Below are 16,005 nucleotides of genomic sequence, written 5' to 3'. Positions count from 1 at the left end.
GGAATGTATAAAAGTGTATCAGCCCATCTCTACCTGCAGAGCAAGGTGTGCACATGATTATAAATGAGATTAGTAAAAGTCCCTGTAAAGACTTTCTGAGTGATTTTAAATAGTCTCACTCCTGTACATTCAACTGACTGTGACCCATGATTTGAAATGAGATTATCAACATGCTATTTCTTTGTTTCCCATTCCGGGTCGCCCAGAACCAAAGTGATTTACAGCACGTTGAAGTCCTGATGATAACACCACAGCAGCTAATGGAGTTTAGCAGAGAAAAAAGAGATCTGGGTCAATCTGCTCAAAAAATATTTTGGGATTAGTTTTGTCAGCCCCTTTAATGCTGGTGTTCCTGTACTGTATCAGCCTCTGACAGTAAATGAGTGAATGTGACTCGCAGAGTAAAAGCACTTAAAGTGGTCAGAAGGACTTAAAAAACATGTATGTTCAAGTCTTTAAAGCAAGTTCAAGTCTATATGACTATTTAATTGAACTGTGAACAGCAGCTTATAGACACAAGACTGGTACCAGAGTTTACACATTTGTCCTCTGAAGACCAATTTGTTTTCTACATTGTTTTCCTTTTGAAAATGAATGTAAAAATTCGAATTACATTTTTTTTCATTTGTTGTACTTGAAAAATGCTGCACAATGGCAATCAGTCATCGTGCTCCTCATGTTTCTTATCAAACACCTGGATCTGTACAGTGCTCGTTTTCCTCAATATGGGGGCGTGGTCACTGCTGCAAGCTGTAAGTGATACTTGACTGCTCTGATCCATAGTTATGTTATGTCTTGGGGCCCCAAATTAACTAGCATGCTGCTAACATGTAGCACTCAGTCACAATGCTGTGTTTCCATTATATTTACAAGATTAACAATCTCAGAGTAAACAGCAAGTGTGTTCTTTATTCCTTATGCCAACATTGTTATGAACTTTTCATTTTTTTTCCCTAGATTTGTTAATGATGAGGTTTTTTTAATTGTCTAAATGTTCTCCATCTGTGTGTTTGTGTGTGTGTGTGCAGGATGTACGACGTTGGAGGCCAGAGAACTGAGCGGAGGAAGTGGATCGGTTGTTTTGAAGATGTCAGAGCAGTGCTGTTTGTGGTGTCGCTCAGTGGCTATGACATGACCCTCGTGGAAGACACCTCCATGGTACAAGAAACACTCACACTGACTAAAGCCACAAAAGTGCATTTTTAAAAAACAAACTACCCAATCTGATGATGCTGTCTTGACATAAAAGCAGTTTTAAAAGTGACAAAATACCAGCCTCTGTGCTCCTCTGCTCCTCCGCAGCTGTCAGGTGACGTTATTGTCTTGTCTCTACAGAACCGTCTTCAGGAGAGCTTGAAGCTCTTCTCATCCATCTGCAACAACGTTTTCTTCCGCAGCACATCCATGGTAAGATAAACATAACTCATCACACCCTCACCTCAGGAGGTGAAATACTGAAAGACAAACAGAAACATTAAGGCTCACTGAGTTTCCTCTTATTAGTTTTCATCAGCTGACACAAAAACTGACTCCACATCTCAAAAGAGCAGTTAAACGAAAGTCACTGAGGTGACGGATGTGTAGAGTTGAAAAAATACAACAGCTGAATGTGTGTAACTGTCTTCGTATGCATTGCTTTTTATTTTTCCTGCTGTTTCACAAAGCTGGTGTCTTTCTCCATTAAAGCTTTTTCATTTAAGGTTCTGTCTCAGTTATTGTACAAGGCATGATCAGGGACTTATTTTTTTAAACAATCGAAAATAAATCAAACCATTAATCAACTAAACCTGGTCCAAAGTTTTCAGCTTTGTACTCAGAGTATAGATCATTCTGGTAGTGGAGAAAAGAAGTTTTCCATGATAATAGTGATGCCTAAATGCAAGCACCCTTTCTTTAGGAGGAATGAAAGACAACAATTTTTAAAACAGGCTTCTCCTCCTTGGCTCAGGGCTAGCCGCAGCGCACACCCTCAGCCTCCAACTCTGACTGATGTGAACGTATTGAACACATTCACAAGCCCAGCACCCATCTGCTGCATTGCATTTCTTTGTGGGAGAGACTCAGGAGCCGTGCACCTGGCTTGGCATGTTATCACAAGCTAATCACAGGGTTATTTGACACATACTTGGTTAGCAGAAATCCAGCTCATGAGCTCTTTAAGCCCCGTTTCACAGCATTTTCACTGACTTATCCCAGGACAGATCCTCAAATAACTGGGACGAGCTGTCCCACTTTTTGGCACCCTTCTGTATGGGTGCTAGACTAAACCAATCCGCTCTCGAAAGGTGGAGCTACAACACTGCAGACCGTTGATTGGTCAAAAGAACTGTCACCATGTGAAAGCGGCTGCATTTCTCCTGGTGGCACACAGACTTCTCTGAAGCAAAGTTTCTTTGTCTCTGTATCAAAGAGCTACATGCCAATCACAAGAGAACGAAATGCTGGATGTTATCTATGTACTGTGTTACCCCTTTTTCTTCTTCGTTGGATTTATTAGAGGGGTACACTGTGTCGCACTGCTATAGTGTCACGCTATTATGTTACTGAGCCGCTGTCGGCATCCAGCTTACACACCACCTACCATGAAGGGGCACGGTTGGCTGTGAAAAACGCAAACAGGACCAAGCTTAACTGAGCCAACCCGTACCAAACCGTACTGACCTAAACCGGACTGCTTGGTGGAAACTGGGCTCAAGTGCCCGAGAGCAAGTGAAAGTTGAGCCAAGCTTCACCCTCGTTTAGGAAAAATGATAAGCTGTTCAGAGAAAAGTCACATCCTTTTAGTGCATTTGCCGTGCATCTGTAAGACAGTGCACTATGGATTTAATAAAAAGAGGATAACACTTTAATTTAAATTTCATCACACTAAGGTATTAATTAGACAACTTTTTTTTTCTTATTTCTTTAAATTAGCACATAAATTCTTTAACAGCTAAGGGGTAGCAGGTACGACAGCAACGGTCTGTTTTGTCCAAAGTCAGACATCAAAGTTCAGCTGAAGGGGGCGGAGACCGCAGACCAGTTTGTGGACGAGACACGAGCAAAGTCTCTTTGTATCTCTCTTTGTTCTCAGTGGCACCATGAGACAAGAATACCACTGATGTGTGTGTAAATAATGCTGTTTCCACACACACACACACAACAGGGCCCAGCCTCAGCTCTTTGTCTCTCTGTCCCCCGTCACTCGTAATTAAACGGCGAGTTGTAATTAGGGCGGGCTTCGACAGGGTGACATTTTCCCCTCTCTGTGTTTCTCCACCCTCGTTTCCGGTAAGTGATCACATTAAAACAAGCATGAAACGAGCTTTTTCAATTCAGTCCACTTAACTCTGCATTTGAAGTTCTCTGAAAACACAAGTCACAACATGATGACGTGAGTGTCTGCTGCTGCTCACTCCCGTCCTAAACACTTAAACTTTTTAAACAAGCTCATCTGAGAAAAAAAAAAAAAACATCCATTTGAACTCAAGCTAGTAAAAGTGAGTGAGTCCAGACTTGTATGAGCATTTGTGAAATCCTTAAATCCTTGAAGTCATTAGGACAAGTTGGTATAAACATTTGTAAAACCTAAATATGTCCACAGTGAAGATGTAAACAAAAGAAGCTGCAGTGTTTAACAAGAGGATCTCTTTTTGTTAAGTATTTCTTCTCATAAAATCATGGATTGAAGCCTTTATTAGAGCCGGACAGGCAGTTAAATGTTTTGTGTGTGACGTGTTTATGTGCAGGGTAATGTGTGGGCCCGCACGTTAACGTGGCCAACAGGCTCATTAAACAAAAGTGTTTAATGATACCTTTTTGACGTGGGAGGGAGATTCGTAACCTCCACCTCAGTTAACTTTAATTACACACCTAAATGTTGTTCTTATTCCGGTTCATTGAAAACGGGCTCTACCTTATCCCACCCTTGTCATTATCAGGGTTTTTCCTTTTTTGAAAGATGTTTTTTGTGATCAAACAGACCTTAAAAGCAAGAACTTGGCTGTATTTTTAATTGGTGGACTACAAAGCTAAAAGGACTAGTAAAACATGGAGACAGTGTGACAAGAACAACAGATTTGTGAAAGTAGAAGCTTGTTTCCGGCACTGGAGACTACACGAGTGATTAATCACACGTTGATGTGAGGAGGGAGGTCATTGATCGACCACAAACACCATCGTCACCTCACGCCGGCTGTGATGCAGCTATTGATCTAGACATTTTTTGTTAATATCTGTAAAGCGACAGGAACTGAGACTGTCATTTCAAGCTGATTTATTGGTTTCATAGTTTGGTTAGTTGTTGCTAAGCTTCAGATGAAATCACCAAATCAGATCAACATTTTCTTTTTTCTCATGATCTCTAGTATTGATTTCCTTTTACACCTGAGAGGTCTTTGATGTTTGATGAACTCCAAGTGTCACAGCTGATTGTTTGTGTGTGTCTTTTCCTTACAGATTTTGTTCATGAACAAGATAGACCTCTTTCAGGACAAGATTTTACACTCTTGCAGACACCTTCGGTTATACCTGCCGCAGTTTAAAGGTAGGACTGTGTTCCCAGCCCACATCAACTTAAAAGACCTCTACTAAAAGCTGAAACAATCAAACACATCTATTTATGATTTCATAATTTGAATGTTATAAATGACCAGTTCATTAAGAGTTCATGTTGAACTTATTTACACTGTGTTGTGTTTGAGTAAATAAATAAGGAACACTTTCGATATCATACTGTCTTGTTCATCAACCTTAGTGCATGAACTGAAATTGTTGAATTGGCCTGTTTATAAAACTGACTTCTGTTATCTCCATTAAAGTGATACTCTGGGATGGAACAAGTTGGGTCCTATCGTAAGGTTTAGGGCAGAAATTACCCCTACAGCAGTGTTTTTGTGCAGCAGAAGCCCAGAGCGCTCGCACCAAACACCCCCTCCCTGCTCCTCTGCTGGTTTCCTCTGCACTCAGACGGGACCAATTTTTACTTGACCAAAAACACAAATAAACGGACTCCCACCTAAAATCTGATATCGGCACGCTAAAACATACTGGAAAAAAACTTCAAATCGTAGTTGTCAATCCTAAATCTGAGGTAAATGTATTTTTTAGTAATCCCCGTAGACTGCAGGCTGCTCTTAATGGTGTTTTCAAAGAGTCTCGTGAGAATTATGTGTGACTCAGATTCACTCAGATTATGACACCATGGATTGGTGAGAGCTTCGTACTGTGCTTAAACACCCTGCGCCGTTCTTTGTTGCACTTTTTAGTCCCTTTCCAAACTTTCCAGGTCAGATATGTATTTATTATAAATACAGAATCATACGTTTGTAGCATGGCAACAATGGAAGAGGCTTCTGGAGTGCTAGGAAGAAATATATACCTTGGATACATGATAATGTAAAACTTAAAGAGCTGCTATTTTCACCCTTATAGCTGTGTTGGTACCTTAATATGATTCACAGCTCAAAATAATCTAATTTCAGGCTGGGGTCTTTAAGAACTCTCATTTCAGCCTCTCAAAAACAGACGGTAGAGGGGGGTAGAGTGTACTGCCTCAGCTGGCAGGGGTTCAGCTTTTGCCTAGACCAGCTCCTCTTCCTGACTCTGCTTCCCCTGTGCTCATTTTAACGAGCAGTGGGGATGAGACAGCAAGGCCCCTGGACGAGATGGGAGCAAGTCGCGGAGAGGAAGATCTCATAGACTGACCTCTGGCGGGCAGAGCCACACCACATCAAGTTCCTACTCCAGGCCGTCTATTATGTACTCCCCAGCCCTTCCAACTTGCACTGCTGGGGATTGGTCGATACACCAGCATGCCCCCTTTGCAAAAGAAAGAGGACCCTAAAGCACATAATGAGTTGCAGCCCAAAAGCTCTGGGGGAAGGCTGCTACAGATGGCGTCACGATCAGGTGCTCAAGACCATCGCGGAGAGCATCTGCAATGGCATCGCCAGCTGTGGAAGGTCAAAACCCACGAAGAAATCCATCAACTTCATCAGAGCTGAGGAGAGACCAAGAACAACATTAAGAGAAGCATCCGGGCTTCTCAACACTGCACGGGACTGGCAGCTCTCCGTGGACTAGGGCAGCCGACTCAAGCTCCCCCAGCATGTTGCTAAAACCACCCTCAGACCTGACATCATTTTGGTGTCAGAGCCAACAAAGAACATCGTCATGCTGGAGCTCACTATGCCGTGGGAATAGCGAGTGGAGGAGGCCTTTGATGTGATAAGACGGACTAGTCAACGACTGCCACAGACAAGGGTGGAAGGCTAGGTGCCTGCCGGTGGAGGTAGGGTGCAGAGGCTTTGCTGGACAGTCTCTGTGCAGAGCCTACACTGCACATTCGGCATCACAGGAGAGAGCAAGAGAAGGGCCATCCGTAACAACACAGGGGCAGCAGAGAAAGCCTCTAGGTGGCTCTGGATGAAGAGAGCAGATCCGTGGCTCAATGCTGCTGGGGCACAAGCTGAGGCCTCATGAACCTCAGCTGGGCCGCCTGAGAAAGGGTGTCTGATGATGTGCCCCTGCTATGCATCAGAAGATGTTTCACTACAACAAAATAACATCTTTTTACATACTCTGCTCTCTGTTTGCTCTGTCCCTCTCCTCTCTACCCGATGAAAACTAAGAAGTAACGGGGGGTAGAGTGTGAACACACCATCAAACCATGGTTGCACCAGCTTTGCTCTTTGCAGTAGTTTTAAGTAGCCTAAATAGGTGACCAATAGGTGGCATTAACTGCCATCATATGTTGTGGTCCAATAAAAGGATATCCATTTTGTATTAATTTCTCTGCAGAAAGTTTCCAGATATCCAGCTGTTTCAGTCAATCAACTTCACAGAACTCTCAGGGTCTGGTTATCTATCACCTGTGCTCAGATGAAATGGGTTAGGGTGTTGATGATGTGCAAGATGTGTAATAAAACTGGACCCAAAACTGAACCCTGACTTACCTTTTGTCAAATCATTGAGGAGACGAAATAACTTACAGAACCTTCAGTCAGGCACATGTGATTTAAAACATTAAAAACTGAACCAGACAGTTGTGCCTCAGTCTTTTAGGAAGAGCTTTTTTTTGTGTTGTAGACCACACACTTCCATGATGCTCGTCCTCTGTCTGTGTTTGGCATGTAGACGATGGGTTATTGTGACTTTCTTTTTCTTTTACTGTGAATTTTAGATTAACTTTCCTCATCCTCTGTCCTCCAGGAGCAGACTGTGACGTGGACTCTGCTGCTCGCTACATCGCTGCCACCTTCATCTCTCTGAACACCACGCCCAGCAAACTCATCTACCACCACTTCACCACGGCAACCGACACCTCCAACATCCAGGTCGTCTTTCAGGTGGTTATGGACACGATAATCAGAGAAAACCTGGAGGCTGTGTCGCTCCTGTAGCTACAGGTATGAAGTCTGGACAGTTGGTACTGACCATCGATACACAGAAGAGGATCGTTGACACTGAATCTCAGACACTCTTTGGCACTGCTGCATTTCAACATCTCTCCTCTATTATTCATGGAGCTTAAAAATGTTTCAAAGAACACTGAAGGACAAGAACTGTTTGGCATCTTCTGGACCTTTAGGGTTGAGCCCTAAGATGTTGACTTTGGAAACCTTGTGTTTAGTATACTCTGTTTTTTTATTTCAAAATGTGTTCACAAAACAGACCGTGATGTGAGTGATCAGTGATGTGACTTTTTTATAAAGACTTGACACACACTAACACACACACAGCGTTTATTAGGCTGTCTTTTCCTCAGTGTGTGTAGTGGGTGGGTCCGGACACAGAGGGTGTGAGGATTTACTGTTTGTCCGTTCCTTCCACGGCACAGGGTTCACTCATGCATACCGCCGCGTGTTTGCAGCTCATCCATCACGTCGTCCCTCTGCTGTCCACATCCTATGCGTCATACCCACCTAATGCTCCCAGTTTGTGTTTACTTTTTCTGAACTGAAGTCACTTGTTCCCTGACTCCATCCAGTCAGTGATGACGACGGTCTTTTATATTCAAAACAGGACAAATGTTTGTCGAAGCCTCTCTGACTGAGAGTGTTTTGTTCAAGTCTTTAACACACTCTCATAAACTCTGATTTTCCACCTGGGATCAAACTTGTGGATGTTATTTGTGTGGTGTTAACTCTACTTGGGGCTTTTCTACCCAACCAGACTGGAAACACAAGATGTAGTAATGGCAGATTCAGAAAAAAAAAAACCTTAAGTGCCTTTTTTGGCGATGAGCCTGAAGAGATATTAAAAATCTTCAATCATGTTTGACGTCTTTGTTTGTGTTTTAACTTTCAGATATTGTCTTATCTCAGTCATACAGGCAGCAAAATCAGACGGTCGGAGAGTTCAGAGTCGGCACTATATTGTTGGTAAAACTACAACACAGATAAAATTTTCTACAGGTGAGCTCATTTTATGATCGTATTATTGTTTCTCTGAAAAGGACACTGCACAACATAATTATTGTTGTCTAAAATGAAGCAAGTGTGGATCCTGTTTCCCTTCCTGAACGTATTTCAAGACAAATTTAAGCCACACAACTTGTTACCGGTGTTTGTTCGTTTTAATAGATAAAATAAATAAAAGTACTTTCCAGGATATCTGCTCTGTGAAATTTCTGGACATTTAATACATGTTGGCATCTGTGGTTACATGTTTGGGGATTACAGCAAAGATGGGAAGTAACCTGAAGGAAGAGGTTGTCATTACTTGTTTTTCTTTTCATTTCTTTTACAGAACAGCTTCAAAACTAAAGAAAATGAACAATGTTTGTGGTATTTTTTTCATAAAATCAGATAACATTCAGAGTCTGCAGCAGTCCATCACCGTCGATGAATGGGTTTCTTCTGCGCTTTCATCCACCCTCCCTCCACCCTCCCACACACACTCCGACACCCCTCGTTTTTTCCTCAATATGTGTCGTCTCCAGAAAGCGCTCCTCGGGCCCGGTCGGTGGAGGACCGGGCTCATGCGGACAGGCAGTCCAGGGAGTCCAGAGTGAGGAAGACGTCCGCCTTGCACTGGAAGGTTCCTGTCCCGTCCCGCAGCAGCTCGCAGCTTTTCAGGTTTGGAGAGATGTCCTTTACGCAGATAGCCTGGCGGAGGGGGGAGAGGAAAGTGATGAGACGAATAAAGTTAGCGACATGAAACAAACAGTTTGAATAATAAAACAAAACAAAAAAACATTTAAAGACTCGAAGTTGTTAATGTTATTAATTATATATTACTTAAACCGGATAACATTTGAATGTTTTGTTTCAGAAATGTTATGAAACAATCACCATCGTATAATTCCATCCTTTATTAACATTTGTCATCGCATTTGTCTGGAGCCCACGTTCAAATCAAACATCTAAAGCAACTTAACTTAACCTGACAGTGAGCATTGCTGCGATTATCTTGAAAGTGTTGCGTTGTCTCGCCCAGTTTTTGCCAAACGGTTTGCGCTTTTACGCATGAGCTGTGAAACTTTGCAACGATTTTCATCTTAGCTGAAAATTATTTCAGCAAAAGTTACCAACAAGCAGCGCTTTCTTAAAACGTGTATTTCTGGAAGAATTCCGGCTTTAAATACTCTAACTTATAGCCATCTATAGGACTCTATGGAAGCCTTTATCCGTGCGTCTCGTCTGGATAATCAAGAAACAGCTTCAAAAAATAGGGGGAAAGTATCTGAATTGTACCCACCATGCTTTTAAGAATGGAGATCTCCCTGTTCGTCTCTGAAAGCACGCTGTTACCCGCTGTCTCTCCGCTGTCCATCAGCGTCTCCTCGGACTCAGCCCTCCGGACGTATGGAGACCTCCTGATGCCGGAGAGCAGACCGGAGGCTCGGCCCACTGAGTAGTAGCTGGGCCCGGTGGACTGCTTGTACCAGGCTTCCACTGGCGGGCAGCAGATGAGAAGAGACACTGCGACGCACACAACGGCAAATCTGACTGATCTCTGCATGTCTGGAACCGTCCTTGTACTTTTTAGCGCAGGAGAGAAGTGCGTTTTCGTTGCCTAGTCGGAGCTACTTAATGTTTTGTTTGTACCTTGGAAACTTTCTGCTGCTTATATAGGCTGACTACGCGACGTTGTCATGACCCAGGACGTTCGTCAAATCACAAAAGATGTGGGCGGATGATGGTCCGGCGTGTGATATAGCACATGAGGGGGTTGGAGATGTATGGGGACGTCAGCTCTTCTCTGACGTTTGACAACTTAACATTAGGGGAGCAGGACGGACACATGACGTCAGATCCCACTGGGGCCTTAAAGTCTAAATTAATGTGCTTCAATTAGCTATACAAATTTTACACAATATATCCAAAATTTAAAGTCCTGCTTTTAGGAAGCTAAATGAACTCTTTCTTTAACGTCCACTGGTTTTAACCTGAAAATTCAGGGGCAATTTAGGAAATCTGGGTTTAGACAGCACGGACACATAAAAGCTTGAAAGCCATTAAACTCGGCCAGTGATCATCCAACAAAAGGCGGAGAACAAAGCAGAATCAGCACGAGTGGTCTTGAAAGACTTCAACACGAGTGGAAATGGACACATTTGGAAATAAGCAGATCAATAAACACAAGAGAATAATTGACTGATCCAAATTGTACCCAAAGCTCCTTACATGTAATTGTGAATCCTCAAACAGACCAAGATCAATCAACAGAAACCCCTTTCCTGATTGATTTGTTGACCTCTCAGTCATGCGTCATGAGCACCAGATTCTGCGTAATCAGCTGATCCGAGGAAGAGCAGTGATGTGGACAGAAACACTGAAAATGGGCATACATTTGTGTAATTGAATAGTAATATAAACAGCCATGTGTGTGTCCACGTAACCCTTCTATGAAGCAGGGTAATGACAGGAGTCTGGATGGTCGGAAGCAAAGGAGCAGATGAGGAGGACCAAAGACTGGGGTGATGACATTATACCTGGAGTAAAACTAACATGGATGAACATGTGCTGTGCACAATATTAGAATTAAGGCAGTTCAAATTTATTTTCAAGCAAAAAGCAAGACTTAAATATAAAAATACAAATACATATGAATGTCATTTGTTGACATGAAAATGTGTAAATTTATGCAAAAATCAAGATAAGTACAAAAACAAAAAAACACATCAACTTTAGAGTCCATTATAAAGTGGTCTGCACCGAGGCTCCAGTTTGTCCTCCAGGACATAGTCAGGTCCACACACCCAGGGGTCCCCTGTCTCCCACTGCCACTTTAGCAAACTCTGCCTCAGACTCTCCAGCACAGTGCTATACGATGGGTCTGATACCAGGTTCTTTGACTCCAGAGGGTCCGCCCTGTGGTCACAAAATAGAGTCAACGCCGACACATAGCCATAATCACAAACAAACTGATTATAAACTGGATTTTAAAAAAAAGGTTTAGTGTTTTCATTTCATAAATACAAATCTGACAGCTGCTTTTAAAATATCTACCATGACAGAAAGAAAAACAATTATAGAGAGGATATAGAGTGGCCAACAGGTAAATAACTCCCTGGGGAATAAGAATGAGCTCATCTTAAAAGCTGCAGCTGAGAACATTCATGAGAAACCCAAAAACAAACAACAACAACAACAAAAACAGGCTCCAATCATGAATTACAAAGAAATGGACGAAGAGGTGCTGGGATTGATTTTTGAGTGACATAAAATCTGATGAAATTAAAAAGAAAAATGACTTCAAAAGTAATTTCAACCAGGTGTAGTACACTCCTACCCTGTGCTGATTATGAAAACCAAAGAAACATTAAAAAAGGTAAAAGAGGCAATTCAACTATCTGACTCAGTTTTACGCTTGTTTCTTAAAACGTTGTCATGCTCTTTTGTGGTACTAAAGCACATTTTATTTACTTGTAAATGAAAACATAAATTAGTCTAAAAGATATCCTTAAATTGTGATTAGCAGATAATAAAAACTATCCAACCTGATTTTCTCTGCAAATGGTTGTAATAAAAGAAGAATGGGAAATAAGCAAATCTGCCTGATTGAGAAGATAAACGCCAAGGTTTTAGATTTAATGCAGGAGCATCAACTCTTAAGGTGTACAAAGCATTTGGTTAAAACATTTAAGTATAAACCAGTCATTGTACAGACACTGTAGCTTACCACCAGCAGACTTTTACATTAATTCTGTTTCTTTTCAATGTGATAAAGAACAATCCACATTTCTCCAATCAAACGTGTAAATACATGCAGTTTGAGACTGAAGAGAAGTGTGAAGCTGCCCTCTCTGGTCAGCAGTGGTAAGGAAATCGTTTGATGATGCAGTGATATCACAGGGTCATGGAGTACACCTGTTAGACTGTAACATCAAGAGAGATGCAGTTTCTCCTGGGTTCAGTTACTCTTAAAATTAATAAATAGTATTTAGGAGTTTTAATGTGTTTTTTGACAGGGTTTTATAGTATAATGATTTCAAATTGCCAATTGTATATATCAACATTAAAATGCAACAAGAACTGGCCAAAAGCTGTTTCATAGGTGCAGGAGATGTGTTAATGTTTGAATCTTGAGTAGCACATTTTGTCTTTGCAGTGGTGTTTAGGACCATTTCATTTCCTTTCAATAACTGAACATTTAATAGCAGCAGGTCCACATCATCTTAATCACAGTAACTCAAGAACGAGATCTGTAATCACTCAGCCTCTAGCAAAGCCTCCTCCAAACAACATCATAACAGGGCCATAACTATGCACACACTCCTGCAGTGACAGACCTGGAGTCGAACAGCTCCCAGCGCTCTCTGTAGTAATACTGCTGCAGGCTTTTGAACCAGTGTGTGGGCTCTCTCTGCTGTGTGCGGTTCAGCAGGTCCTGGAAGGTGGGAGACACATACAGATCCTGGTCAACGGGGAAGGGCATGCGGTAGTGTAGGTTATGAAGAAGGTGGAACGCCCCCTGGTGTACAGAGCGGGTTGGATAGTACATGGTAACCTGAAAACAAACAAAGAATATTTTTATTGTTTCATTGAAGCGTTTCCTCTTGGATTCGGTACTAACAGGGTCCATGTGGAGGGACAGACCTCGTGGAGGGACTGGCTGGCGTAGACAGTGTGCCAGCTGCTGGGCTCAGATACCAGAGCGGGCAACAAGGAACGGCCGGTGAAGTGGACAGGAGTGGAGGGGCTACCAGGGAGGCTGTAAGACGGGTAAGGGACTGAAAACCAGTCCAGAATGGTGGGAGTGATGTCTGCCACAAAAAGAGAAGAAGAAGAAAAAGAAAAGAAAACAGGGACAAAGATGAAAAAGTCAACCTTTACTGCAGTTGCATGTTGTTCATACATCAGAAAGTTCAACTTTTGAGAAAAAAAAACAGTTTAATGAAGCAATAACTAACTCACATTGTTAATGCTTATCATGCACACACTCACTACGTGTGTTCTCTGATACCTGCATTCATCTTACATTATCTTTGGGGATTTTGTTGCCTTTATTTAGAGGATAAGACAGCAGGTAGAGTAGGAATTGGAAGGAAAAAGAAAAAGTGTAAGAGATGTGAAAAGGACTGTTAGAGCCCAGACCATTCATTGAGGCATTAATAGTTCAGTTTATCTGAGGTCTGCTGCTAATGCACCATAGTCATGTCTCCCTCTTGTGGTGGATTGCATCTGAACATACATAGTAAATATTCCTGTTTGTTTCTACATGCAAGTACAACCAACATCTTTGGTAACATTAATTATAGATCTAAAAGAATGATAATGAAAAAAACACATTTCTATACTACAAATTATGTAAAGTGTTCTCTTTTCCAGCCTTTTTCAAGCATCCATGTCTTACCCAGCAGGCTGACGTATGCCTGGCTTGTGCCACCCCATCGCTCCCTGTGCTCTGGAGAAGACACCAGCATGGGCTCTGCTGTCCCTGAGTGATACAGGTTGGTTCTGCCGTTCGGGAAGGGGATGCCATTATCTGAGCTGTAGATGACGAGAGTGTCGTTCTCATAACCTGCGTCCCTGAGCTCCTGCAGAACCAGACCAATACCTGCAGAAGAAAGAACCATAACGATAAGCGTAACAGAAAAGACTTAAACACGTTCTTTTTTCTGTTGATGTTGTTACGTACCTTGATCCAGCCTGCTAACTGTGGTGTACTGTGCAGCCAAGTCTGCTCGTGCCGCAGGTGTGTCTGGCACAAAAGGGGGAACCTAAAATATAAAAGATGTAAACAGATAAGAATCCTGCATGTTTTTTTTCTTTTATGCACAACAACAAAAAGTGAAAGTAGACATGTGACTGTGAATAGACATCACTGACCTTCACTTGTTCAGGTGTGTAATGTTCTGGAGTCCAATCAGGTATTCTACCCATCCCCATTTCCCCGTTCCCAAACTTCTCACAGAAAGCTCCGTACTGAGGCTGGGAGTGTCCACATCGATGAGTGTCGTGAAAAGCAACGTAAAGAAAAAATGGCCTCTCTTCCTGTTCAACATCTTCTTCTTTCTTTTCTTTCTTTTGCCCTTGTACGATGGCTTCCTCTTTATGGGTCTTGAAAAACTTGCGGACCAGAAGTTTAATGCGGGTGATGTTTCTTCCCACCTGGAGGACAGAGTTGTTCTCCTCCGTGTAGGCAAAGTCAAATGGGTAGACAGATCCAGGACCCACATGCTTTTTCCCAATTATGCCTGTGGGCATGACGCAGTAAAAAAAAAAAGAGAGTGAGATCATGGTTAGAAATTAGACTGTGTGTTAAGGTACCTGACACTTGTTACTAACCTGTGTGTATATTTGTTTTGCTGAGGAGCAGCGGCAGACTTTGAACTCCATCAAAAGAGTTAAAGTGGTGAACACCCTGATGAAGTCCATACATGCCGTTCTGGTGCTGAAAACATTGATGACAAAACTTTATTACAGTGACTGTGTGCAAACAAAAGTTAGAGATCCAGAGGTGTGTGCTTGTGTGTTTTGATATACCTGTGGCAGACCTGTGAGGATGGTGGAGCGGCTAGGAGAGCAGCTGCTGACTGAGGTGAAGGCATTGTTGAACACCAGGCTTCGCTTTGCCAGAGAGCGTAGATGTGGTGTGTGGACGACAGAGTTGTTGTACACTTCGGTCTCAAAACCTGCGTCATCGGCTGGAGAAGTGCAAAGATAAATGTTTGTGAGTTTTAAAAAAAGCTTGGCCATGCTTTTGGAAAAATATAGCATGTAGAAAACAGTTAGCATACACTCTTCATATTTGGCAATGTAATAACCAGGCTGAAAACAAAAGTTACAAAACATTTATTGTATATCGGGTCCTTCTTACCAGTGTAGCACAAAATGATTTCTGTATGACTTTACTAACATTAGTTTGATCGGCATCAGTACATGTGTTTCACATGATATTGCTCATGCTTATTTTTAGTGTCAAAATGTATTGGTTAGTGCTGTTACTCCATTATTAAAAGAAAAACAGACTAAGGATACTTGGCTCTTGCATGCATAAGACAGACATTCTTCTTAAAGCCCATTTTCAAATAAATATTGAAAAACTTCAAAACAAAAACGATCACACTATAACAAAATGTTGCTTGCATGATTAGAGTTTACATCCGAATGAAGTTGATGGATTTTGCATTAACTCCTACCTCTAATACAGTTGTAGTGTATAGTTGGTTCTCTATGTTCAACATGGTTCATTCAGTATTAATCTTGCGTTGGTTCAGGTAAAGTATTACAAGAGTATACAGCGTTAAGTCTCTTTAGCTGGGGCAAACCTGGACTATTATGTCAAACTTCACTCACCGATAATTAGAAGGACATTCCTCCTCTCTGACTCTCCGTAGCAAAATGATATAAAGATGAGAAAAAATAATTTAAGCATAATGGTGATGTCTGTGTACCAAACTGTAGCCTCAAAAACACCCCGGAAAGAAGTTCGTAAAACCTTAACTGGTTGGAGTCTGAAACATTTCGAGCGGGTCAAGTGATATGCAACATACAATTACATAAATGTTGTGGTCAAATTTGAAAGAAAGCGATCAAGTGGTGACCTGCAGAGAAGTTTAACTTCTTCCGCAAA

At 42.0% G+C, this 16,005-nt stretch overlaps 3 protein-coding genes across 3 annotated transcripts in view; 1 reads left to right on the top strand and 2 right to left on the bottom strand.

The window, feature by feature from the left end:
- Positions 1–8,545, top strand: part of gnav1 (guanine nucleotide binding protein (G protein) alpha v1) — a 38,358-nt gene extending 29,813 nt beyond the window's left edge. The window contains exons 6-9 of the mRNA XM_074694878.1: positions 1,029–1,158; positions 1,336–1,407; positions 4,438–4,525; positions 7,192–8,545. Of these exons, the coding sequence (XP_074550979.1) occupies positions 1,029–1,158; positions 1,336–1,407; positions 4,438–4,525; positions 7,192–7,382 (481 nt within the window). The 3' untranslated portion in view covers positions 7,383–8,545. The remainder of the gene's footprint in view (positions 1–1,028; positions 1,159–1,335; positions 1,408–4,437; positions 4,526–7,191) is intronic.
- Positions 8,546–8,550: 5 nt separating this feature from the next.
- On the bottom strand, positions 8,551–10,044 carry npb (neuropeptide B). The gene is made up of 2 exons (XM_074694891.1): positions 9,682–10,044; positions 8,551–9,089 (listed from the first exon to the last, which is right to left on the bottom strand). The coding sequence occupies exons 1-2, from the start codon at positions 9,943–9,945 to the stop codon at positions 8,961–8,963; spliced, it is 393 nt and encodes a 130-aa protein (XP_074550992.1). The 5' UTR covers positions 9,946–10,044; the 3' UTR covers positions 8,551–8,960.
- Positions 10,045–10,976: 932 nt separating this feature from the next.
- sgsh (N-sulfoglucosamine sulfohydrolase (sulfamidase)) lies at positions 10,977–15,997 on the bottom strand. Its single transcript, XM_074662305.1, has 9 exons — positions 15,729–15,997; positions 14,916–15,076; positions 14,718–14,823; positions 14,259–14,626; positions 14,068–14,149; positions 13,783–13,986; positions 13,026–13,192; positions 12,719–12,936; positions 10,977–11,297 (listed from the first exon to the last, which is right to left on the bottom strand). Exons 1-9 carry the CDS (start codon positions 15,805–15,807, stop codon positions 11,114–11,116), a joined length of 1,569 nt encoding a protein of 522 aa, XP_074518406.1. The 5' UTR covers positions 15,808–15,997; the 3' UTR covers positions 10,977–11,113.
- Between the last annotated feature and the right edge of the window lie 8 nt (positions 15,998–16,005).

Source organism: Halichoeres trimaculatus, unplaced genomic scaffold (assembly GCF_033239565.1).
Source record: "Halichoeres trimaculatus isolate MK-OKI-2021-1 unplaced genomic scaffold, fHalTri1.1 fHalTri1_scaffold_2, whole genome shotgun sequence".
NCBI lineage: Eukaryota > Metazoa > Chordata > Actinopteri > Labriformes > Labridae > Halichoeres > Halichoeres trimaculatus.
Note: the sequence above shows the minus strand (reverse complement) of the source record. Positions and strands in the feature narration are given on the sequence as shown.

What these genes read in the sequence shown, in the direction of transcription:
- npb (XM_074694891.1), bottom strand. Translation starts at nt 9,945, where the DNA reads ATGCAGAGATCAGTCAGATTTGCCGTTGTGTGCGTCGCAGTGTCTCTT. An exon ending in TCTCCATTCTTAAAAGCATG is followed by an intron (nt 9,090 to 9,681) that starts GTGGGTACAATT and finishes CCCCTCCGCCAG; the next exon opens with GCTATCTGCGTAAAGGACAT.
- sgsh (XM_074662305.1), bottom strand. Translation starts at nt 15,807, where the DNA reads ATGCTTAAATTATTTTTTCTCATCTTTATATCATTTTGCTACGGAGAG. An exon ending in TCCTCACAGGTCTGCCACAG is followed by an intron (nt 14,824 to 14,915) that starts GTATATCAAAAC and finishes CAATGTTTTCAG; the next exon opens with CACCAGAACGGCATGTATGG. An exon ending in CAAAACAAATATACACACAG is followed by an intron (nt 14,627 to 14,717) that starts GTTAGTAACAAG and finishes TCATGCCCACAG; the next exon opens with GCATAATTGGGAAAAAGCAT.